Here is a 25,070-nt window from a genome sequence, read left to right as displayed (position 1 = left end):
GGTTAAAAATCTTCGCAAAAGAATGCCAGAATTCTCCTCGCAAACAAGTGAAACACATAACAGAAATTTTGACAGTCTTTTGTACATTAAATATACTAAAATAAAATCTGCAAGTAGAGGGAATATGTATGTATCAAATAAACTTGTAAGAAAAACGACTTCAGATTTAAAAAATAAATGCTGTAAAAAATAAGATACCCAGTCTTTGTCACAAACAAACCTAACAGATCTGATGACGTAAATTTTATACAAAATTTATCCAATCACAGCTTTACCTGAGTGACTTGAGGTTTGATTTGATCATAAGACTTCCAGAACACAAAGATCGTATAGCGTTGGATGAATCGTCAGTTTCTATTTGACCTTGAACACCAGCATGTTTCAAAAGGTGTTCAAACTTCTTCTGTTTGAGGAAGAAATCAAACTAAAGGTTTAGGCATGTGTGTTATAATTGTTGGCACAAAAGGCCGTCCTATGACACGGTAGTAAAATTGCTATTAAAAAAGCAGCAAATAACATCACTAAGACCAGTCGCAATATAAATATAAAGCAGTAAACTTGCATTTAATATAAATCTATGGCAAAGTAAAAATAGTGGATATAGCTAATACTTCGACGAACAGATGCACTAATAGTTGTATCCTAGTTCAATTACTACATCTGTCAAAGTGGACAAGTGTTTGTACCGTTCCAAAATTTCGTGAAATTAGCAATCGCCATTTATGCACGAGGTTGCGATATTTAGTTGTTTTAATCGAACCTGGGAGGCCGGGATGCTGTCGGCAGTGAGGTCAACTGCTTTGAAGTTAAATAATGTTGAATTATTTCCCGATCCTTCCGCTTCACGAGCTTCAACAAAACTAAAGCAAAAATAAACCAAGACACACATGTACATTCAGTTGAGAAACAAACTTAGTTCAACATCTTAGTTGCAAACACCGTGGTTTCTTGCTTGTGATTTTTTTAAACCAAATATAACTTGTTTTTTATTTCAAAAGGCAACCTAAGTCACGATTTTCCTGTGCCAACCATACAGACAATGGAAAGGATCATTAACATTCCAAAATAGCATCACCAACCTTTCGCGAGGGGCTTCAACGTCAGGATTCTGCATCCAGCTTAAAACAAAATAAAAAAACAAACAATGAATAGATTGCCTGAAAATAAGACTCGCTCAAACCTTGGTGGCACCTTCAATAATTATCACAGAAACTGGAACGTTTGTGTTAATTTTACCCCTGGTCCGACACAGTTTACAAAAAAATTATTTCTTACATCGAGTAACATCAGTAAATGAATAGCGAAAAAAACAACATCCTTTCCATATATTCACAGCCCTACCTGTACATGCTTTGCTGTTGCTTATAAACAACTTGTTCGGCGATCTCTGGTCTGCCCGCTTGGTGGCGCTGCTCCGAACTTTCACCTCTCCTGTTGAGTTCTGAATATAATAGGAATATTTTAATTTGTGAAAACGTTAATGGGTGCAAGAGGAAAACACAAAGATCAAAAAAGTGTAGCCGTGTGATGGAACTGGATATCATGCATCTTTCCATGGGAAACTTCGACCATCCTTCCTTTAGATTAGAATTATAGGGTGTTGAGATAGTGCGCTAAGTATGTCAGTGTTTCCATTAAACACCTTCATTGAAAGGTTTAAATCAAATTCCAAAACAAGGAAAAGTTAAACACGTGACACAGTGTGCTTAGGCGTGTGCGTAAAACTTATTTCTACCGCGGAAAAAGACGAAGCCGAGTAATCGTCAAACTAAACGTTCCCAAAAGGTCACGGCGGTCTATGGATTCCTGGAAGCCACAGGGCATTTTGAAATGGGCCAAAAAGGTGTCCGCACTGATTGCGTTATATTAAACTTCTTCCTATCAACGGATGAGCAAAGGGTCGCAGGGCTCAAGTTTTGCTGATTAGGAAGTCACGAATTGTGAACGGTTGAGAATCATTGGGTCGTGAGATCAAACCTGGAGTAAGCAGGGGTTGTTTTCCGGAGTCGTTGATGATTCTGGTTGGTTGATTCGGAGGGGGTTCAATTACCATAGAAAGTTCTAGATTCCCGCCATACTTGATAACCGGTCGATTGCTGCTTCTGCTGTTGAAGGGATTTAAACGCTAAATGACGTCGTACAACCAAATACGTAGTAATAATGGGAGCTTCATTTGATAATTAATGTTTCGTTACCTATGCCGTTTCTCTACATTTATTTCATTATGCAATAATATATTAATAACAAAACAAAGGTTTCCAATCTACAGGAATGAACAGTTCAGGCAGCATCCTACTATACCACAAACTAAGGCAGCAATTTAAGCCAGTGGTTTTGGAATTCGATACAGAAGCAATGTCAAGCTGTTATGTGTAGGAACTAACTTGTTTTGAAATTCCAGCACACTGCTTGTCTTCTTTCTTGATTTCCTCACATTTTCAACCAGTATCGTCCCGGTAAGCTCGTGCCATTGCGCCATCACCGACTGCAAGCCCTTCTCCATTGTGGCAAGTGCTAGAGGGTTTTCTAACGAGGCATCAAGTAACGTAAGCTCTTCGGGATCGCGCAGAAACCGCTGGAGGGCATCACAGAGCTTGAAACTTGCATCTTGTCTAATCGAACTGGAGAAAAGTGTAAAAATTAAAGTCTATGTTTGAAAAATTGAAAACATTTTAATCCTCATGCATTATGGCAGAAGAATCTGTAAAACTTAATTTTGTTGACAAATTGTAAATAATATTTAACTTCTGGCAACAATACGCTCATAAGTATGTACATAACCTGTATTATCACTACTTCATAGCAGGGTGGGCTGAACTTATACACATACACATACATTTCCCACGTAAAAAGTTAACTTGACACAATGAACGCCACAGTTACCAAACAAATTTCCTGACCAACGAATCAATATTTTATGATTACTTTGACATGTCCGACAGGACGTTGAACTTGTGCTTTTTCGCATCCCAAAGTTGTCGACCGGCCTCGTTGTCGTTAATCGCCTTCTCGAGCGCCATCACGAGGCCGGCGTTTAGTGTCGCCAACTTCCGCATTTGGCGCTGTTTCTCGTAACGATCAAGCGAGCCAAGGAGGCAGTCAAGCGGGTCGAGCCACGCCGAAATGCTGGGAGCAGTGGAAGTGAGAAGGTTCCACGTCCGACACGAACGACTTGAAACAATAAACAGACGCATTGTGACATGGAGATATTACTGGTGGAAGTGCATAGTATACAATACTAAAAAAAACTGTATTTTACTGATAATAATCCTTGCAAACTAGGACCTATGTAAAATTACGTTACTTTACAAACCCCTGCGATAAGTTGGACAGCACAGTGAACTTGAAAAAATCCGTTGCTGTTAATTTTTTTAAGTGATTACAGGAAAGGAAACCTAAAATTTAAATTGACATTATCGAGCGTCACAACAACAATGGGTTAATGATCCGCCACAGTACTGGTAAAAGTAGTTCAAAGATAAAAAAAAACAGCACAAATTTGTTTAAATTACACAGATTTGTACTACGCAGAAAATGGGGGAATTTAAACATTACCTCCACTTGAGGGCTTGGGATGGAGAGAGCGGAGAAACAACATTCAGCCACACGAGGTCGACATTGAGCACACCGTTGGTCACGTGATCGTCTGGCACGCCCTTCGCTTCGTCGGCTACGAAAAAGTAGCCCAATGTAATCAACATTAAGATGTATTCCACTATAGGATTTTTTGTCAACTATTCAAAATGAAATTGCACAACTACTTCCAATAAACTCTAAAACTAATATAGAAATCATACACAAACACAACATAGAGTTTTAAATAGAAATCAAATGTTCTTCTTCTCACTTGGTGACAGAAAAGACTTTTCAAAGTGGACACGGGCGGTTTCATTGGTGTTGCTTGGAACTGGAGCTACAAAAAGATAAAACATGTTCCCACATGGAAGCAGTGGAAAGAATATAAACAATAACTAAACATATCATCAACTAAACACTGTATTTCATGAAGTTTGGTTGATATTGATCCAGTAATAAAAGAAATGATTTTTTTTAACTCCCCCCTCACCTTTAGCAGGAGACTCTTTCCATTCCATCTTCCCGTCCCCAACCTGCTTCACAATGTTGGCAACTACCGTCCTACACCCAGCTTCCATCGTCACCCAACCCCAGGGTTTTGGAGGAGGCTGACGTTTTTTAGTTTGAAGTGGCAAAGCTGGATGGAACGTAACGTGAGGTAAACGGGCGATTCGACAATAACCCGGCTTTAAAACATAGTTTTTGGTGCCATATTGAAATATATTGATGTATCAGTTGCAAAATGAAACGCAAAATATTAACAGAATTATAGACAACTTTGCATTTCGTTCATTTCACACCAAAATGGTGCAATAAACCAAAGTTCCTCCAGTTCAAATTACTATTAAAAGTTTGCCGCAGTGTTTATTACAATCCCACATACTAACTGCTTACATTCGAATTCCTTGACGGAAGCTCTGGCGTCAGGCAGTATGACGTCATCATCGAAATGGAACGAAGCTCGGCAGCTGTTGTCCGGGATAGAAATCATACTCGTTTTCTCAGGGAGTTTCCCGTCTTCGCTGAGAACTCTTAGTTGGAGTGCGAGAGAATCCATGGCCACGTGACCGATGAAGTCGAAGACAGTGACGTCACCACTGTCGTCATTCGTTTCTGATGGCTGGAAGCAGGAGGTGTATATGATGCAGGGTGACGAAAAATGCATTGCAGTAACAAATCATGCAATTGAACTTGCACCAAACAATCTAATGTGCCACAAGTTTTATCTTAAGTGCAGAATTTTATGCAGAGCTCAAGTTCATTTTCGGAACACAATGCAGGAAGGAATACATCGGGAAACGTTTATTAAAATTCCAAATGGGTGCAAAATAAGTGGAGTTGATAACTTTGAAAAGGAAAGCCAAAGCTAGGATGATTTTTTGCAAGCAGTTCATTGTAGTACTGATGATGAACCCAGCATGCGTACGAAACATTTACTGAGAATATGATTAACAGCATCCTAGCTTTGGCTTTCCTTTTCAAAATTCCAAATCTTCACCAAATAATTTTCTCTGTCACACGATCTTTAACATTTTTACCCTTCCGCCTGTTTTTGATTTTGATTCACTGCTTTTGCTCGAGGCTGACGATATTTTTCTCTGCTTGGTGAGAATTTTCGATACGAGTTTGTTGTGTTTGCTGTTCAGCTCGAAGTGGATGTCGATTTGATCAAGTCTAAACATGGATTTTGTACAAATGTTTTGAAATTTGTGCAATCTGGCCTAATCTTGATAGGTTTTAACTGAAATTTTAACTGAAAAACATCAGATATTATATGGGTAGTCTGAATATAGTTGTCGAATGTGAGTTCCAGTGTATCTTTTCACGATACAACTCCAACTTCTAAGCTCTCGTAGCTTGGTCGGTAGAGCGCTGGCCCTGTGTGAGTTCAAACCTCACCGAGAGCTTAATTTTTCAGATCTCGCTCCGACTTGTCGGGAAAAAGTTGCCAATGGACCCTACCTTGTAGATAGAATGGACATGGCTGGGACAGGAAGAAGTTTGTTGATGTGGAGGTTGAAGACGGGATCTTCACCCAAGGTAGCTTGCACCACATTCACACATAGTGAATCCACGTAGACTTGGATCTGGAAACCGGGTTTCACGGATTCTTCATTCGTTTGGGATTCTGTGACGTAATGTGAAGAGGTTGGGGTAAGACGACTGGCATTAAAACCATTCATTTGGAGAAAATATAAAGTTGTGCTATCACGAGTAGCCTCAGTTGTAACTGTTTTTTATATGTTTTTGGACGTTTTTAATAAACAACCAACAAAACTTAAAACTTAAACTTATTCATTTCAAAATATCCACTAACTAGAGCGACATCTTTTGACAAGCCACAAATGTTAAACAGTTTGTGTTTTAACATTTTTACGACTTTTCAAAACGAAATTCACGCGTCACATTGTCATTCTATAAAAAGAGCTCGATATTTTACATATCTTGACTGAAACAATTAAGATTTGCTTCATCCCAGTACGTCACCTTCCAACTGTATTGACGTCATAACTTTGTGTGACGTCACCGAATCGGAGACGCATTTGTCCTGGAGATCGGCGAGGACGGCGAGTGGATGTTGCCAAGCAACCATGGATTGAGCTGCATCCACGAACTGGTGTAAAGAGTCCAGTAAGAATGGGGATATTTGGATGTTCACAGAATCCTGGATGAAATTAAAAGTTGGGATCATGAAAAGTGTGGGAAATCGAAATAAATATCCTTGAAATGAAACAAATTGTTGAAATGTGGAACAAATAAAAAAAATATGAATTCGAAATGTTGTGTGTTGGAAATATAATAAATACTTTACTCGATAAATTATATTCAAACGGATTTCTATTAAAATAATCTAAAATAGCAGTAAAAAAAAACAACACCTCTATTGTTGGTTGGGGATGTCGACAGGAAAACAACACCTCTATTATCAATACTGCGAATTACATTAACACGTGGAATGAAATTAACCCAAATATTTTCAACTTTTACCTTCACGTGGATGTTTATGTTGGTCGAGTTAAACTTCTCATCGTCAGTTTGATTCAAAACATCCACAGAATATCGTCGATTTCCGTCACTTCCTTTCTTCTTGACGATTACCGATGCGTGAACGCCCTGCGTGAGCTCACTGAAGCGTACTACGGGCGAATCTACGTCACTTCCGGTCGGTAAAGCTTTGGAGCTGGGTAGAATCCGTTCGTAACATCGCATGAGCGCTTCGGAACTGGAAAGAGCTTGTTTCTTGACAGAAAACTTGCGGCCGAGGGGAGTTTTCAATAAAACGTCGTCTGCTGCTAGTTGAGTGGTCGGGGCTATATCCAGGACATCCGGTCTCGTAGCAACACCGCCGTCAACATCCATAACTTCCTCCTTCCGGGATGAGGATCCGCTTTTGTTGGAGGATGGGGATGAAGTATCTTCCTCTACATCCGACTCAGCAGAGAAATAAGCTCCGGAACTGAGGGTGGAGGTGCTCTTGAAGTCTGACTCCGCGGAACAATAAAGATTCGATTCTGTGGATCTCTTGTATGTATCAACGGAGGACGATTTTTTCATCTTCATCAACTTCCCGCCGCGCAGAGAAGTTCGCCTCTCATCCATTCCACTCATCAGTGCGACTCCAGCAGGGATTTTAACCCTCTCAAAGTTTAATGAAACAGGTCTAGGTTTTGAGTCGGGTTGTTCTGGGTTAATTCCTCTGTCCACTTTGTCGCTAGTTTGGATCAAACTTCTCGCCAACAACTTTCGACCGTGAACAAGCAAACTCATCCCTGAAATACAAATATTACTGCATGTTTCTTTACACTGGTTTCAAGTAAACCCGGGGCCAAATGCTTTGTATTCGGCCATGGGTACTCAACACAAAATGACATTTTTTATTTCGGTTTAATTACAATTTGTGAGTCCTGTACAATGAACACACACTGTGTATTCGCCTAATGCAGAAACACTTTAAAGTAGCAAAGTCCATGCAAATATTGGATCCTATACATTCTCAACGATACTTTATATGGACAAGGTATTATCACAAGACATACCAAAATCCATTCCCGCATCGAAAACGTCTTCGTCATCAAAAGTACCCCCCACCATATCGGTGACGTCATCAACTGCGCTGACGTATTGAGAGATGGGTTTGTTAGCCTTCTGTTGTTGCTGGTTGTAGAAAAATGTTGGATGTTTGGTTGTGAGGGGGGTAAAGAACGAACAACCCCATGACTTCATGCTTCGAACGCCATCGATCAATGACGTCACACCGGAACTTGTCCTCCGCGTTAGAGATTCATCCGCGCTCTGGCGGAAGTACACCGAAAGTTGTTTATGTTTTTAATTACAGAGTTTTTATGCCTATAGATACGTTGTACAATGAGGATATGTAGGCTTTATGGGAAAGATGTTTTTCGCCTCACGAATATTTATCACTGATTATTTTGTCAAACACGTGGTTACGCAGCTCACATAACATCTTCGATTATACGGATATTTATATTTTAACTACTTTTATGCAGCATCAATATCGCTGAAAATACGAAGCAGGTCAAAACACCTTTGCCTGTAAGTAAACGAAATATAAATATCAGTGGAAACGGCCCCAGTCACTGGCAGAACTTTTTGCATGAAGCAAGTTAAAAATTATCCGATACAAAGTCGGCCACAAAGCAACCCGGGGATTCCCCTGCCTTTAATTTTTAACTTACATAAAGATGAATTACAAAGGTTTTAATATTTTAAGTCACGGGATTTTAATCCACGCTAAAAACTCCGCCAACCTCCCACAGAAAGTCGAGACGTCGAGTTTTCCGGTCGTGAAACTTGAGGAAATCTTCCTGGAGGTCGTTCAACTTGTGTTCGTCGGTTGCCATGGTAACTTGCGCGATCAGCGGACCGAAACCGATTTCGCCGGCGTCCAACCACTCATCCACTTTATCTGTGGAGCAGGAACTCATCACTGAGGTGAAAGTATTTGCAATTTAGTAGGATTATAACTTGGGACATTTTGGAACACGTAAAACGCACACTTCCAGTGAGGTTTGAACTCATGACCCTCGGCATTCCTGGCACGTCAGAGTCGATTAAGTAAAAATTTTTATCTTGTGAAATTTGATTTCAGATAACAAAGGGTTTTGATCAAGCCAAACCTTTAATGCCACTGTGATATGTGACTTCAGTAAAGACCTTTAAAAGCAACTCCAACAAACAATCTGACGACTGCTGGTGTGAACACAGTCGAACCAACCAGTCATTTAGTAAGCACTGATGATGAACACACAGGTCGTGTTTGCAACGTCTGCTCAGTATGTTCACCATTCTAGCTATGGCTTCCTAATTCAAGTTTACTCAATCGAATTCAGTTTTGCACGAAACTCCTACAACAGTTTCCGCACAAACCGTTTATTCGAACTCTCTGCCTGACTTGGACATCTTCGATCACCGCTGAAACCGCCTCCAACACGCCCCTCTCCTGCACGTTGCCATTAGCAACCATCACCGGGGCGACCGTGACGTCAAGCAACGTGCTGCCTTCGGTCACTTGCAGGTGGACGTCATCGACGCGTATTCGTGACATCAGATACTTGACATCAGTTTCGTCGATGATGCTCCCGTCCTATTGTGACGCAACAACAATATTTTCGTGAAACAATTAACTTTAGAATCGACGTTGCTTCTTTTAAGCGAAACAAGTTTTCATTGAAAATAAAAAATGGGTTTTGCTAAAATTCAACATTAAGAAAACAAGAGTCATTTTTTTTTTTAATTTTTGCTCAAAAATTTTCTTTTTTTTTGCACAGATTGCTTAAAGTCCCGAAAAAACCTTGAATCGTTGTGAGAATTGCTTAATGTGTCAAAAACAGGTGTTCACATGAAAAGTTGAAAGTGCTACCTTCTTCTTGTATTCCCATGTAATCCCGGTTGGCAACGTTCTCCCCGGAAACGCAGCGTTCAATTTATGTTCGGTATTTTTAAGAAGATAGATAAAAGTCTGAGCCCAGTTCACCATTGCTTGTATCTGAAAAAAACGGTCAATTTCCGAGAAGTTTTTCAAACAGGTAAAATTTGCAAACTGACAATCTGCTCTTTTTTGAAAAATTTTAATACAATATTATAAAAAAAGAGTATTGGGAAACAATATTTAAAGTAAATCGTAACGCACTGTTAGAAATTTTAGGCGCTGGACAAAAAAGCTTTGCGCCAGACAAAAACATGTTAATATAATGAACAAAAATGAAAATTGAGGTAACCCCTTTTGCCTGACACGACAGCGTTTTTAGTGCTGTGACATATTCTGGGGGGCACCCTATTCCCCCCTCTGGAATCCACCCCTGCTTCTGCAGCATCTGCTGTTAAACTTACTTGTGGAATTGAGAATCTGCCCTCCACCGGGCCAACAAGGACCTCAGTAAGCCAGGCGTACTCGATGAGCGTGGCCCCAATTGGCAATCCGTTGCCACTGAACATGGCGTGACCCCGGAGTTGAAGGTCATGCAACACGATGTGACCTTCAGCGATGGGGACTTCCCCTTCGTTTGAGCGCACGAGGCAGTCGGAAGTGCGGATGTCGAGTTTGGAGAGTAGGAGCTGGAGCAATAACGGTGATGGTCAGAGTGTGGAGTGGAATATGTGTTGGATGACCAACAGGGGGTAAAAAATAAATGAAATGTTTTAACGCACGATATTTCAGAGTGGAGCATGAGCTTTTTAATCACGGTGAATTCCTAAAACAACTTCATTTTTGGCACAAAAAAAAATGCCGGCAGCATTTTTTGTAGCGCTGCAAGCGGTACCGGCGTTGTCCCTTTTTTACGTTTTTCTGTGTGTTGTGAACATGTTTGAAATGTTACATCATAAACTCTGATGGAAGTCTCGCTAATGACAGACGTCAGTTGAAAACAATCTACGGTAATTTGTGTAGCAGAAGGTCAGGTTTGAAAATTAAACTACGCCTCACGCGAACAGCAGTACACATTTATACGCCTTTTTATCTGTTTTTCTGGCTCTTTTTTAATAAATTCAAGTAGTTTTGCAGACAGGTGTACACACTGTTTCGACCTGTAAAGTCTCATCAGTGCAGCTGGTGACCGTGGCACATGCTAGCTCAAGTAGTTTTGTTATTGCAAACTAGATACCGCGACTGTGTATACCTAACACAATATATTACGTCTTAAAACCTCGAAAACTGTACTTTACCTGGAGTCTGGTCTGGTGGTAATTCTTGTCCATTTCGAAGGTAAGTTTTTGAAGTTTCACTTTTGGTGGTGAGTGTAACACCGGTGTGGGGTGAATGGGAAGAACACCGTTGATATCGGATAGATTGATGTCCAGAGTAACCTGGAGAGGCCTGGAAGCAACACGCAAAGCGGCAAGCATGAAATATGAGATGATATTTAGTTTGTTATCAGAAATAACAATAAGAAGCTATCGTATCGATATCATTAGGTTTACAGGCATTGCAGTCAAGCTGGATCAGCCACTTTTTCCTGGCAAGTCGGAGCGAGATCTGAAAATTCAAGCTCCCGGTGAGATTTTACCTCTGAAACATTACTGCGTTGTCTGATTGCATGTTAACCACAATATGCCCCGTGAAACCGCTGTGCAGGGAGAGGTTAGCCTGAGGTTGTGAGTTCAAACCTCACCGGGAGCTTCATTTTAGCGTCCACTGCATTAAACTTGGTCATGTTGTTTTATTATTTGTTTAGATTTCGTCTGTTTGGATTGGTAAGATTTTAACGAACCATCGTGCTAGCCCCACCTACCGGCCAATTATCAGGTTATCGAATATTTATGACACAAGGTTTTAAATAATTAATGTTAGGGGAGGTGGACATGCACATCGCGCGTAATATTTAATCGCAAAGCGGGTATTATTTAATGTCAGGGAAATTTCCAATTGAAAAAAAAGGTAGCGGCAAAGCAACCCCGCGTGGAAACAATATCACCAGAGTCGTTTCCACACCAAGCAAAATGTTTTCGAATAAATTTCAGCCCTTCTTTTATTGTCACGTGACATGATGGGGATTTTTAAAGCGAAACATTCACCGGAAGTTGAGGAGGTTCTCTGTTTCCATGGAAACCTCTTTGGAATCGGAATCCGCGGGTTTGTTGACTCCGTTCGAAAAGTCGGTGTACACGTCATCATACCCGAAGTAGTTTTCCTGTGAAAAACTCAATTATTCCTGGATCTCTGTTGCCATAAAACAAGAAAAACCGATCACGTGGATCGAATGCGGTCAAACAAGTACAAGTTTACGAAGTCATGACACAACAGAGTGTCGATAAGTATCGTGTTATCGTCACCTTGATCATGATAAGAAGGTCAAGCAGCGATCCATAGAGATACAATGTGGAACCGGGCGCCATCAGGAGATCTACTCTGATCTCATCCGCTTCCAACGTGGTCGGGTCAAAGGTCACTCCGGTTTTGGTGCGAGTCCTTGAGGTCAAAGGTTTCTTGGTGATATTTTCCACAGATTCTGTTCCCGATGCCACAGAGTGCATCCTGCAAAAGAATATAACAAATAAACATAAAATAGCCTAGTATGTCACTTGTGGTGAGATTCGAACCAACAACCCTTCATGGCTAACGGCACCCACCAAAACACAAAAGGCAACCATTCGGGTAATCAACAAACGCCCGCATCGTAATATTACCAGAAATACAACATAAATTTCCATTGTGAATGAACGGAAAAAAGCTCGCGACACCCATGCAAGTTACAAAGGAAACCTGTGTGGACATCACTGCACTAGGGGGATCTTAAAGATGATACTTACATCATATGGGCAAGAAAAATAGGAGTAAGGTTTGCGTTATTCAGGCGATACGATGGACTTGTGGTACAAAAGCAATACCACCAGATAAACAGCAAGATATACTGTTAGAAATACCTGACTCATGCCAGCTATAAAAATCACCCTAGGGTTTTAAACCAACCACATATTTGGGACACGAACCTTTTTAGGTTCGATTCTTTGTGAGAAATCGTTGGTGTTTTCATGTACACGGGATGCCACGTGTAAGTGATGACGACTTGTAAAGCAGCAACGTCCCAACACTTGACCCAATCCTCACTTTTCATCCAACCCCATTCCTCCTTTTTGCTCAGCACGGTTTCCAACTCTGCTGGCGACTTCTGGCCAGAAAACTCTTTCGAGGGTTTGTCTGGTTGAGTTGAGCCTGTCAAGAAAGGCGAACCATAATAGGGATAGGAAATGTTATCAGGAAGTATTGTGGTTGTTGTTCAACGGTCAAGACAGGGCGGAAAAGAATAAGTTCCGGTTACCATGATGAACACATGATGGTTAGGTGAGTCAGCAAGCTTATATTAATCGTCACCGCATTTATTCATTCAAGCACATCTCACGTCATTCGGTGGATTAGCTTGGCACGTCTGATAAGGTTCCACGCATTAACATCAACGAGTGACACAATACGACATGTGGGCGAAATATTATTATGACCCACGAGAGCATGAAGTGAACAAACAGTGTTTACACTAAACTATAAAATGAATTCACAAAAAGTAACGTTTATTAGCAGTAACAGATAGACAAAATCTTTTAGCATAAGAACGCTTAACTGTGGTATGGACAGTGTTCTCAAGTGACACCATGCAACAACTGGCGGGTCAAAATTTAAAGACCGAAAGGGTCAGATTCGGCCTGAGGTCAGTGGTTTGCCTATATCTGATAAAAACACATCGGTTTCGAGGAAAATGTCACATACCGTTCCATTTCTGTAGATTTGACGACAAATTGAAGAGAACGTTTCGCGTCGGGTTCGATTCGGGGACAAATATCGCTAATTCCCCTTTCTGCAAATCCAACTTGAACGGAATCGAGCAGGTTAGAGGAAGGAAATCGTTAAAGGGTAGAGTGAAATCAACGTCGAGTTGTTTCCCGTAAAGACCCACGAACGCTGTGATATAAACATGGAAAGCTTACAAGTTTGTCTGTGGAGATATTTCAATAGCATGAAGTTGAATGCAGATTTTGATGAGTCATTAAAGTTTACAACAGCTCTCAACCGAAAATCGATTTATTGATCGAGACAAAATTATTGACATGTAGACTTTTTTACATACAGGGGGAGAGCGCATATGCGGTCGTTAGTTAATTTTTTTAATGGGCTTTCCAGTGAAACTAATTCAGGTTTGAAATAAGCGCTTGCTATTGTTTTGTTTATGGTAGTTTCAGTGAGTTGGAGAGGAAGAACTAACTACATCCTCTTCGATGCTTAAAAAAAACTTTTTAAGTGGAACTGGGTTTAAATGATTCGAACGACAAAGGCCCAATCGACTATGTCGACACACATAAACAATGGCCAAACGTTTCGGAACACTGGATTGTTCATTATCAATGGGGGACAATGACTGGCTGTGTGACGTCATTGGCGTTGCAACATGCTGTGGACTGGCCCCCTTTTGCCAACTAATTCCACAACTTACCATTTTCGCTTGATCTGGTTGAGCAATCGACCCAGTTGTGTTCGTTCGTCGGCAAAACGAGTTCAAACTCCTGTAGTTTGATGCTGAACGCGAACGTGTAGGGAACGAACGACATCAAGTCTGGTGGAACTTTTTGAGACCAATCGTCCATGATGTTCGCCAGGAAGTCTTTGTGAGCGAACAATAACGTGCAGGTCGCCTGGAATAAAGGTTGTTATTCTTTATCTTTTAAAACACTTTTAAGTAAATCAAGAACATGGACTTTACAACAACATACGCTTAAATGACCTTGTAGCTTCAATTTCACCTTCAGTGTTATGGAACGGCGTTAATGGGACCTTTGGCTAAGCAGGGTGAAACCTAATCTGTTTGAGCCGATACGAGCGGCTGCCCTTGCAGGATAAACATAAACACTCAACAATGTATTGTTGATGTAATGAGATTACTAGCAGACCGTTTGGCAATTAAAATGCACGCGTCATATTTGGTAATAACCAACTTGGCAGAACAAACATCGCCTGGAGTATCTTTACTATCAGTAGCTTTGACCCAATTAAATCTTAATTACCACAGTACCACATTTGATATTGTAACAACAAAATACTACTGGGAAAAACATTTATGTAAAGGGGGAGCTCTTCTGACTACAGTTATTGTTTATTTAGGTAGAAACGATTTGACCTAATTAAGCCTAAACAACACATATATTAATTTAAAAATTTGTACCTTGGTTGAGGCAATATCACAAGACCATGCTTGTACGTTGTTCCAATGCAGGGGGTAATTGGCTTTCACATTAAAACTTAAAGTTTCAGCTTTAAAGAAGTGTTGGTAGGACTGGGTTGTTGTCACTTGCATGAATAAAAGTTGTCCTGCCACAAAAAATTTATTGCAGAAATGAAGCATTTTAGAAAGATATGGCAAGCAATATTGTGATAGTGATTTTAGTCTTTTATTTATGCAAGCAAAAATTTTAGTGCTAGAAAAAATAACAGTAAATATGTAGTAAATATATAGTGATAGTAAATGTAGTTAAAATTAAAGTAATAATATTCACATGGCAATACGACAGTAATGTTGGTCTTATTACCCACCATTTATTTTTGTAGAATAACCATCTGGTTCTACCAGCATAGGAATGTCCATTTCTATGCATGATCCCTGAGACAGGATTGAATAAATTTAATGCCAGAAAATAAGGATGTGTTGCAATCATGCCCAAGCGTTTTTTATTTTCAGCACAATTTGATAAATGCATTTAAGAAAAAATTGTGAATAAAATCACATTTAAACAGCTGAAATCTGGATCGAAAATAGGCCAATGCCTAGCTTAAATTTACGGAAAATGGATAAAACAGCACAACTTGTCCAAGCTTTACACTTAATGTTGGATGCTGCAGGAATTTACCCGATTTTTTCAGGAATTTACCCGATCACAGTAAAAGTGACACATGAAAAATTACAAAATTAACGGTTACCTTGCCCGTGTTAATTTGTAGAGCTGAAACATTTTTCTGTTCTGCAAAATAAACATTGACATCAGCATTGTTGAGAAAGCTTGCTGAAAAAAAGAATTTTTCAACGACGCGCAATTCCCCAGGTTCCATGGCTTCGTGCACTTTAAGTTTCTGGTAGTCAGATGGAAAAAAGAATTTCCACAACAATTCCCGCTGCCTGAAAAAAAAATGTTTATATTCAAATTCCAAAATAATTCAATTGTGTATACAATATGCATGATATGCATAAACATTTGCAAATTTGAATTGAAGGGAATTAATTTATTTACATAAAACAAATCACAATTATGTATAAAAATGATAAACCACTTAATATTAATCCAGTGATTATGAATATTATGCCATACTAAAAGCAAAACATGATTTAATCTGTTTAATTGCAAGTGATAATGTGCATTTGCATTCATATTTGCAAGGTGGGCACTTCATTCTATAAGAACTGGACCCAAAAACCTCAAACAGTTCCTTACCTGTCGGCCCACGGTCCATAATTCAGGGAAATCCTCTTCCCACATCTGATGTGCATCTCCCAGATTGGGAAGTCTTGTGTTGACAGTTCTTTATCTTTAAACTCTGGTACAAGTCCTGACAAAAAAGAAATGTTGTGGTGGTGTAAATGTTGTTGAAGATTGCTGTGGAATTATATTGTTTTGTGTCCTACAGTTGACCTAAGAAAAGGGCGTTTTGGACAGTGGTGTAATCAACATGCCTTGCAATGTGACTTGCGCCTGTGGAATTACTGCACACCTCAGTATGTAATAATTGCGTTCATGGTGGTATTTGCGTGTTTGCTTTGGCTAAAAAACCTGCACTCTGTTTTGTACCAATACACTTTAAATATTTGTGACTCAGCAAGAATACAACAGTTTTTTGGCGACGAGGTTGGGATTTGAACCCATGCATGCAAAGCACATTTTGAATAAATGCTTTATACTTCTGAACAAATTTTCATTGCAAAAAATACTGACAAATTAAGCTCTAATTTTGTCTTTGACACACCCAAAAACCTGTTATAGTGGTGTTAGGGTTACATGTTTTACCCTTGACCTTTGCGGAAGATCATTCAGTATCATATGGAAATTTAAAGAATCTTCAAGTAAGCTTGCAACATCAAAACTAAGCACTAGTTATGCACCATTTGAGAAACTATGGTTTAAGATAACAAAGTTTTTCCAATTCAGATTTAAAACAAATTTAAGCAAACCTGGTTCATCCCAGTTATATTTCATATTCATGTTGCTTCCTTGGGCAACAACAAAACCACTTCCCATCTTCCTTGGTGGAGGTTGATTGTGGAATTTTGTTATCCTCAACATTGCAGGTGTCACCGCACTATCAAAGTCTGTGCTCGGATTCAATTTCACTCTGAAGTCACCAAAGTTGCCGTCCACAGCATGCATGAATATATCCAATGGATTGCTGGCTTCCGTTGTCTTATACTGGATGTCACCATCATCAAATGATACAACTGCATTGCATGAACATTGTATTTTAACAGAAATAAACCAAAAACCTTTTTACTAACTAAACAGGAAGCAAAATCCGATGTAAGTATCATAAAGTGTAGACCTTTGTAGGGTCATGGACTGCCATTATGTTCACACTATTACAGGTTTTTGATGTAGTTTTAAGTAGGTGACTCACCCATTGTATAAGGCATCAACCGATTTCCAAACATAAATTTTCCCGATGAAATTGTAAACTTTATTATCGGAAACAAAGATCTCCATGATGCTGGTTTTGTTACCTTGGGTTTTACTTTTACTGAAAAGACAAATTTCATCAAACGTTATTGGACCGTATTTGAAATATGCTGCCATGACACCATTCAAATGAAATGCATCTTTGCAATTTTTTTATTATTATTTTGACTTGGCACGTGATGCGTTATGCTCATAAATTTAAATATATTTCTCAGTTGTGAGCTATTCATAATTTTGTTAGAGAATGATGCATGCAACCACACACAATATATCATAAATGGAATTACTCTGTTGATACAACACAAAAAACTGGGGCACAAAATATATCAAATTTAACTGTATTTTTGATGCTTGGGTTGATACAGTAACAATGCAGACATGTTAGAGGCAATCCAGTGATTAAGGTCAGGTCAGATGAGTTCAATACTTTCTCTCAGACTAAACAAGCGAACCTAAATGACCCGAGGAATCACATCAGGGCAGCAGACTAAAAACAAACTTTGTACCTGGTGTCTTGCAGTTTCCTTTCCTTATTTCATTAATTCGTTCATATTCAGATGTGTGGTTGTATTGGTGAAATTCAATGTATGATATGTACACAATTAACCTTGTATGTCCTTGGTTTAAATCTGGGTCAAACAATGTACGTATATATTACAAAAAGCACATATAATAGTGAATGCCTACCACTAGCACACTGAACATTGGTACAGTATTTACCTTTTTGTTTAATCCATGTAGTAAAATTGTAGGGTCTCCACCACTTAAATATGATATAGCCATCCTGTAGTCGTGTAGAGTTGTCAACAGTTACATATAAGATATCGCGAAACATCAGTTTGCCAGAAAGTAGGGAGAATGACAGAGATCCAATATGGAAGTAAGCATCTGTAATGCATCAATTTATAACAAATAATGTTTTGTTAATTATTCTGTTGCACGATTAGAGGCAGGCATGCGCTTTTTTTTTTACTGAAATCAGTTGATCATAACTTTACAACGCATAAAACGATTTATCTATACCATGCACAATACGATGCATAGTTATATGATAATAAATTCTACGAACTTATGAATTATATGTTTTCAAGGCAAACATGCCTTGGTACAGAGGTATTTTACTTCTTGTTCTGCAATGTTGTCTTGCAAACTGGCACAAACTTGAGAATGAGTTACGATACACACTTTTTGCCAATGTCTGCAACCTGCTGCAGTCAATGATAACACACATCAAGTTTTGCATATCTTTAATGAAAAGTATGTGGGTTCTTCAAAAATCAGTTATTTTAGAGTTCTGCCATTTACAACAAGGACAAAAATAGTTAAGCCCATTGAAATTTTGTGGCAGTAATCTAGTGATTGAATGTATTGTTAGTGCTTTTGTGCAAAACATAAGCCATATATAGATTAATACAATCATAAAAGTAAATTTACCTTTCTGGAATTGGTTGACTATTTTGGAAACAATCAAGCCAATTAGTCGTGAATGAAAAAAGGTCAAATAAATAACCCAAATTCCTGATACAGCAGTGACCAGAAATAACTGCAGCAGTGAGGATTGTACTTTTATTAAATCATTATTAATGCAGTTGAAATTCAACCTCTCTTCTGTTGTACAGTTCACACTTGCAACAGCAGTCACATTGTCGCTGCTATTCGTTGGGGCTCCATTTGCCTTTTCAGCAGCAATGAGCAAGAGTGTTATTCCAAACTGCCACAACATTTCTTAATCATCCTAACTATGCAAAATAGGCAGATATAAGCTGTCACAAATAGTATTGAAAGTCTACATAAGCTACCTTGCCATTACAAAGATTATATTTGGGTATTTTTGTTGTGGGACCATCTTTAACAGAAACAACACACACACACACTTACACAAACACTGATATACAGTGATAGTTACTTAAATAACACACATGTTTTTGCTTTGGGAAAGTAGAATCCAGTCAAGATATCAGTATAACAAAACACCAGCTGACAGCACTAATAGCAGACACAATCATAAACAAATGAGTCAACAATGCAGGCAAAAAAACAAGTGCACATCAAAACAATTGCGATAAAAGAAGAAAGAGAAATGGAAACCACATTTTTAGAAGTAAAATTGACTTATCATCAAACAATCAGTTATTTCCATTTATGAAGCTAAAATCGTGTAGTTAGTATAGTCGAAAAAGGCAATCAAGCGTTCAATCCAAAAGTGTTCTCTCCACTGTAGGCGATGTACAAAAATCCGTCTTCATCTTTATGATCAGAATAGATTGCACCCATTGTGGAACAGGAATTCGGCACCATTTTGTCGACAAACAAGAAAATTGCCTTCTCCGATGCCAGGTCAATTCTCTTCCTGATGATCCACATAAACTGGGCCACTGAAATGTCTGAAGGCACCAAATATTTTCTCTTGTCGATATCTTGGATGGTAGAACCTTCAGCTTTTTCAACAATCACAGGGATTCGATTGGGGTATTTTGTGATAATCTTTGAAGATTCATTGCAGCGGTGTTCGAAAGTGTGATCTACTTTAAACTGGTATTTCATTGTTGGACTTTTACTTTACACAACAAAGACACAATAACATGTAAATCTGCAACAGAGAAACAGGCTTGGAATCAACTATTGAAATGTTTTGCACAAATTACGTAAACATGTTACAAATGCAAATGAACATAGACAACAGCTTTTTTTTGATAACGTCTATCCAAAGAGTAAAAGGAGTGCCTTGAACGTAGAGTAACTTACCACTACTTTTAAAGCAAACAGCATTCATGATGCAACTTTGCTAATCATTGTGCATAACAGACACACCCAATTTAAAAATTTATAAAAGTAAGACTGAATTATCTTCAACTTCTAAGTGCACAAGGCTGCATGAAACATCAGATTTCTAATGTATTTTTTACAATCGTACGATCGCACTACCGTTGTTAGTCTCATCAAGAATCAAACTGAGCTGGTCCATTGTAAACAGAACGCTTCCTCTTTTACATCAAAACAAAGTCAGCTGACTTGCGCGTCTGTGAATGTCATTATGACGTCATGGAACACAATCACATGACCAAATACTTCAGCGGAAGTATTTTCTATTGGAGAGGGAGCAAAATATTTTCAAGCGTAACAATTTTTACTTGAATATATTGTTTATTAACAATTAAAACGGTCGAAATTACTTTTTGTTCTGACATTGAAACAATATTCACCGAAATAATAAAATAGAATAAATACGAAAATATGAACAAAAAAGGACAAATTTGCACTGTGAATGCGAGTTGATTTCCATCATGACATTTTTTGGACACGACAACAATCTTTTTTGAAATTAATTTCAAATTTTTCCTTTTAAATAAACTGCGATTGTGTTGATTTCATCTTTTAAGAAAGGACAAGAGGATACAGTTACTTCTATTCCACTTGTTGTAGACGAAATAGTTAGGCGGCATTGAAATTGTAAATCGCTTCCTATTTGACCGTCGTTATCAAAACTGTCGTGCACAGACTTAGAAATCAACTTTCTCTCGGCGTTGCACAAAGTTTTTTCATTTTTATCACCAAACATTTTCATTCGTCGTTTTCTTCTGCTGTTTGTCCAATCAGATTTCCTTGTCAAAAATTCAAACTGGAGATCCTCGTCGCCTTCAAGCGTAAAACTTAAACTTAATTTGTTTAAAACTAGAGAAAGTGCGTTTTTTACTTCGGTAACTTCAACAAATTTGGATTTAAAATGAATCTTTTTGCTACTTTTTTGCAGTTTTTCTTGCTGGAATTGTGACAGAGGCAAAGTTTGGACGTCAATATTACTGAAATGCGACCATGCCACAGCCCATCGCATTGTTTTACCTTGGCAAAATTCCGTATATGTCTTTACTGGTACATCGCGACTTTCTAATTTCTTTTGAAAACATACAAAGCTTGACTTTTTTCCAAACATGGTCGTAAACCACTTCACGCGTTTACGAACCTCCAAGCTTTCAGTGAAAAGTTTTTCTGCGAAACCCAGATCACCGCCTTCATCTCGAATCATTTCCTTTTCGTGACCAGAACAAGATGAGTTTGCACTTGGTCGCTGCAATCCAGTGACAACATCTTGTTTGGAGGTGAAAAACGGCGGATTACACATGCAAGCGTCTATGTAGACTGCGTCACCTAACGGTGAAAATATTTTGTCATTTTCAGCCACTTGGTGCAGCAAAATCTTTTCGGACAAGTTGTTTCTGCGCACGTTGTCTTGCGCACAAAGAAAGTTTTTTTCGTCTATTTCGCTTGCTAGAAAGTTCCAACTTTTGTTTAGCCGCACCCCCAATAGTGGATACACACACGAACTACCACATCCAATATCCAAAATACTATAAGAATCCTGACTTGGAAGACAACAAACTAAATCCTGGACCCACAAAATATAGTTGAGTCTTGATGGAATAGTTGGAGCAAGTCTATCATTTGGTAACAACACATCCAGTTGAAAATCTTTTTTCAACAAACATATCGCCAATTCTCGAACAACATTTGCATTTCTGAAATTAACAAAAGCCTTTCCATTTCTTGAATGTTGTGCATGCTTTTTAAAATTTGGAAATTCTTCAGCCAAACCATCAAAGTCTGGGGGATTTTCTTTGTATCTGTTTTTAGGGTGCATGAACTTATTAAGAGCCATCTAAAACAGAAAACATACAATTTAATTACCGTTTTTGTTTAGTTTAATAATATGACAACAAAACCATGAAAAACATTTCAATAGTGAAATTTGATTTGAGACAATCTTCAAATAAAATATTTCAATCATTTTCATCATTTCCAAAGTCTCTGACTTGGACTTCCAAATCTTCACCATACTGCAAAGCCATATCAATATTTTGTAATGCAATGTTTATTGAATCTTCATCACTTTGGTCAAAGGCCAGAAACCTAACCATAGAATAATCATCTATTAACTGACAAATCATTTCAGTCAACTTGACATACTTTTCACTGTGATGTTGAGTAGTTTCTGCTAATGACAACATATTTGGATCAAGGTATTCCCTAAGTTTTTTCTTCGACTTTTTAGGCAACAAGTCAACTTTGGTCATAATGCTAATGTGGGGTATTTCCATGTTAATCATACAGGAAAGTGAGGACAACACCCCAGAAACAAACTTGCTCGACTCCCCGAGAAACTGTGAATCTACCAAGAAAACTCCACACAAACGAAAATCCCATGACTGCAAAGCTTCTGTGAGCTGTCTCATAACAGGGAGGTGGTTGTAAAGTTCTATCTGTCCGGGACAATCAAAAATAAAATAATCATCCTCTCCAGCCTCAAGACTATCCTCCAACCAAGAAAGATTCTTTATAATGTACTCCATACAAAAAACGAGACCACCGTTAGGCCCAAAATGCAGTTCCTTATCCTCCATGACATCATCCAACTGGATAAGATCCCTTACATCAGCTGCTACTGCGTATTTAAAGTCCTCAGCAGCAGGATCAAGGTTTACAATGAAGCACCGTCTTTTTAGGGCTTTAAAATGCTCTGCCATAGTAGCACAGTATGTGCTTTTACCAGAACCAGCTGGCCCCATAATGATTTGGGCATATTTGGGCATTGCAGCGAGACCTATTTGTATTTCATAAACCTAATATCTTTTATGAAAAGTTTTCTTATTAACCTGAAAAAACAACCATAATTGTGTAGTTCATGTCATGCAATGTTACATAATAACTGGTTCATAGTTATATTTTCACATGATATCGGCATTAGTAAAGATCTTCAGCAGTTGCTGTTATTTACCAATGCAAAAGTCTTGAAATATTACATCAAGAATTTCCTCTGCATCAACTTTTCCCGATATTTTTCCAAGTTCACTTAAAGACATTCTCATATATTCAGCAGCAATTACAACATCCAGATCGAAGGATTCTATGGCTTGTTGCAGATGTTGGCTGCACTCCTGCAAATGCATGCGGTGTCTTTGTTGGGTGATGCTTGGAATGCTTCCAACAGAAGCGCCACCACACAAGTTTTTGATATGGGATGACAGAATTTTAAGAAACTCACTGATTCCACTCATACTTTTACACGATATATACAGAACATTTTCACTGGCACACTGTTTTTCGATCTTATTTAAGTCAGTCTTGTTTACGACTGTCAGGACTTGTTTTCCTTTTAAATCATTATCGATACCCAGATTTTGAGTTTGCTTTTCAATTAATCCAGCAATATTGTTTTTATGTGTGATTAACTGCTCAGATGATAGGAGAAAAATAACCAAGTCCGCATCCTGAATCTTCTGCAAAGCTCTTGCAACCCCTTCCTTTTCAATCACATCCTCACTGTGTCGAAGACCAGCTGTATCACTCATCAAGACTGGGAAACCATCAATATCCAGGGCAGTTTCAATTACATCTCGTGTTGTTCCAGCAATTGGTGACACAATTGCCGCTTGTCTCTGAGTGATTAAGTTTAACAAAGTACTTTTTCCAACGTTTGGCTGCCCAGCTATGCAAATCCTTACACCATTTCGCAACCTTTCTCCACGATGAGAGTCATGCAGATGGTCATCGATTTTAGCTTTGACACTTTTTATTTCTGTTACAACATTGCTAAGTACTTGATCACCCAAATGTTGGTCTTCGCCAAAGTCTATGAATGCCTCACAATGTGCCATGTTTTTCACAACTTTATTAGTCCAGTTTTTGTAGAGGGAGCTTAGAGAGCCTTCCATTTGGTGAACAGCCTGTCTCCTTTGTCCTTCCGTCTCTGCATGAATCAGATCACCCAACCCTTCAACCTCAGTTAAATCAAGTTTGTCGTTAAGAAATGCCCGCTTGGTAAAATCACCAGCCTCAGCTGGCCTCAAGCCTTTAATTGTTGACAATGCATCAAGCACTGATGTGATTACAGCAGGCCCACCATGCACTTGGAATTCACACATGTCTTCACCGGTAAAGCTACTTGGGGCAGAAAACCAAAACACAACAGCTCTGTCCAACATGACTTCAGTCTTGGGGTGCCACAGTCGTGATACAAACACCTGCTTTGGGGCAGGAAGTTTGTTCCTTTTCGTGATCTTTGACAAGGCTGAAATTGTTTCGCTGCCCGAAATTCTTATGACAGCAACACCACACTTTCCAAACCCAGACGAATGGGCGTATATTGTGCCCAAATGTGTCGCAGTATAGTACCTTACACACTTAATCTTGTCTATCCATTTTAAATGCGTAATTGCGGAATAAGCGTGGGATTTAGATAGTAAAAAAATTCCAGTCAAACACCGTACTCTCCTATTCATTTCATCCGGTCACTTATATATGTTGCATTATATTAATGTTCATAAACTTGATAAGCAGTACAAACTTTACATTTAGCGTCGAAAGATGAGCTTAAATGCTTCTACAACGCTGCTGCGTCAATTGTTTACCAACAACGTAACACGTGAGTTTTTTGACAAAACGGTAAAACATATTGCGCTCATTCGAATTTACGTTTTATTTTTTTCAGCAGATCATGGTTTACAGACAAATTTCCGCGGGTCAATTGGGACAAAAAAACACCTATTAGTTCCGAAACAAATATTAGCTGTCTGTTGTTTCGAAATTATGGGGTTTATTTATTCAATACATGTTTTTTGTGTACCACGGCATTCTGACAACTTGCCCGGTATTATATAGGATAATTTTCGGTGTGTCTGATGTGTAAGATGTTCAAATAAAATATACGTTTGTTGTTTTTGTTATTGTTGTTCAAATCCGCAAAATCCCAACATCAAATAAACACTTGCAATAGGACGGTGACGACATGCTTGACAACTTGTAATAATGAGATTAACAAACAAAAATCCCTTCGGACC

At 38.7% G+C, this 25,070-nt stretch overlaps 5 protein-coding genes across 5 annotated transcripts in view; all 5 read right to left on the bottom strand.

The window, feature by feature from the left end:
• The window catches only part of LOC145912298 (bridge-like lipid transfer protein family member 1), a 41,397-nt gene extending 21,987 nt beyond the window's left edge, over positions 1–19,410 (bottom strand). The window contains exons 1-35 of the mRNA XM_082999720.1: positions 18,673–19,410; positions 17,959–18,126; positions 17,745–17,867; positions 17,180–17,299; positions 16,740–17,003; positions 16,006–16,120; positions 15,497–15,692; positions 15,113–15,179; positions 14,745–14,890; positions 14,019–14,217; positions 13,298–13,489; positions 12,526–12,748; positions 11,869–12,070; positions 11,611–11,726; positions 10,762–10,912; positions 9,928–10,152; positions 9,458–9,583; positions 8,965–9,181; positions 8,346–8,503; positions 7,614–7,869; positions 6,565–7,346; positions 6,064–6,241; positions 5,539–5,704; positions 5,115–5,250; positions 4,471–4,696; positions 4,067–4,213; positions 3,848–3,913; positions 3,556–3,670; positions 2,926–3,171; positions 2,385–2,621; positions 1,978–2,105; positions 1,342–1,441; positions 1,080–1,118; positions 761–860; positions 276–403 (exon numbers count right to left, since the gene is read on the bottom strand). Of these exons, the coding sequence (XP_082855846.1) occupies positions 276–403; positions 761–860; positions 1,080–1,118; positions 1,342–1,441; positions 1,978–2,105; positions 2,385–2,621; positions 2,926–3,171; positions 3,556–3,670; positions 3,848–3,913; positions 4,067–4,213; positions 4,471–4,696; positions 5,115–5,250; positions 5,539–5,704; positions 6,064–6,241; positions 6,565–7,346; positions 7,614–7,869; positions 8,346–8,503; positions 8,965–9,181; positions 9,458–9,583; positions 9,928–10,152; positions 10,762–10,912; positions 11,611–11,726; positions 11,869–12,070; positions 12,526–12,748; positions 13,298–13,489; positions 14,019–14,217; positions 14,745–14,890; positions 15,113–15,179; positions 15,497–15,692; positions 16,006–16,120; positions 16,740–17,003; positions 17,180–17,299; positions 17,745–17,867; positions 17,959–18,126; positions 18,673–18,961 (6,347 nt within the window). The 5' untranslated portion in view covers positions 18,962–19,410. The remainder of the gene's footprint in view (positions 1–275; positions 404–760; positions 861–1,079; positions 1,119–1,341; positions 1,442–1,977; positions 2,106–2,384; positions 2,622–2,925; positions 3,172–3,555; positions 3,671–3,847; positions 3,914–4,066; positions 4,214–4,470; positions 4,697–5,114; positions 5,251–5,538; positions 5,705–6,063; positions 6,242–6,564; positions 7,347–7,613; positions 7,870–8,345; positions 8,504–8,964; positions 9,182–9,457; positions 9,584–9,927; positions 10,153–10,761; positions 10,913–11,610; positions 11,727–11,868; positions 12,071–12,525; positions 12,749–13,297; positions 13,490–14,018; positions 14,218–14,744; positions 14,891–15,112; positions 15,180–15,496; positions 15,693–16,005; positions 16,121–16,739; positions 17,004–17,179; positions 17,300–17,744; positions 17,868–17,958; positions 18,127–18,672) is intronic.
• A 12-nt stretch (positions 19,411–19,422) lies between these two features.
• LOC145912175 (gamma-aminobutyric acid receptor-associated protein-like 2) lies at positions 19,423–19,782 on the bottom strand. Its single transcript, XM_082999582.1, has one exon. The coding sequence runs from the start codon at positions 19,780–19,782 to the stop codon at positions 19,423–19,425; it is 360 nt and encodes a 119-aa protein (XP_082855708.1).
• Positions 19,783–20,566: 784 nt separating this feature from the next.
• On the bottom strand, positions 20,567–21,928 carry LOC145910638 (U6 small nuclear RNA (adenine-(43)-N(6))-methyltransferase-like). Its single transcript, XM_082997828.1, has one exon. The coding sequence runs from the start codon at positions 21,890–21,892 to the stop codon at positions 20,567–20,569; it is 1,326 nt and encodes a 441-aa protein (XP_082853954.1). The 5' UTR covers positions 21,893–21,928.
• On the bottom strand, positions 21,927–22,880 carry LOC145910640 (GPN-loop GTPase 3-like). The gene is made up of 2 exons (XM_082997829.1): positions 22,201–22,880; positions 21,927–22,143 (listed from the first exon to the last, which is right to left on the bottom strand). The coding sequence occupies exons 1-2, from the start codon at positions 22,821–22,823 to the stop codon at positions 22,014–22,016; spliced, it is 753 nt and encodes a 250-aa protein (XP_082853955.1). The 5' UTR covers positions 22,824–22,880; the 3' UTR covers positions 21,927–22,013.
• Positions 22,881–22,988: 108 nt separating this feature from the next.
• Positions 22,989–24,625, bottom strand: LOC145911431 (5-taurinomethyluridine-[tRNA] synthase subunit GTPB3, mitochondrial-like). The gene has a single exon (XM_082998757.1). It carries the CDS (start codon positions 24,510–24,512, stop codon positions 23,001–23,003), a length of 1,512 nt encoding a protein of 503 aa, XP_082854883.1. The 5' UTR covers positions 24,513–24,625; the 3' UTR covers positions 22,989–23,000.
• Positions 24,626–25,070: the final 445 nt, after the last annotated feature.

Source organism: Ascidia mentula, chromosome 8 (genome assembly GCF_947561715.1).
Source record: "Ascidia mentula chromosome 8, kaAscMent1.1, whole genome shotgun sequence".
NCBI lineage: Eukaryota > Metazoa > Chordata > Ascidiacea > Phlebobranchia > Ascidiidae > Ascidia > Ascidia mentula.
The sequence above is the reverse complement of the archived record's forward strand: the minus strand, read 5'-3'. Positions and strand labels throughout refer to the sequence as shown.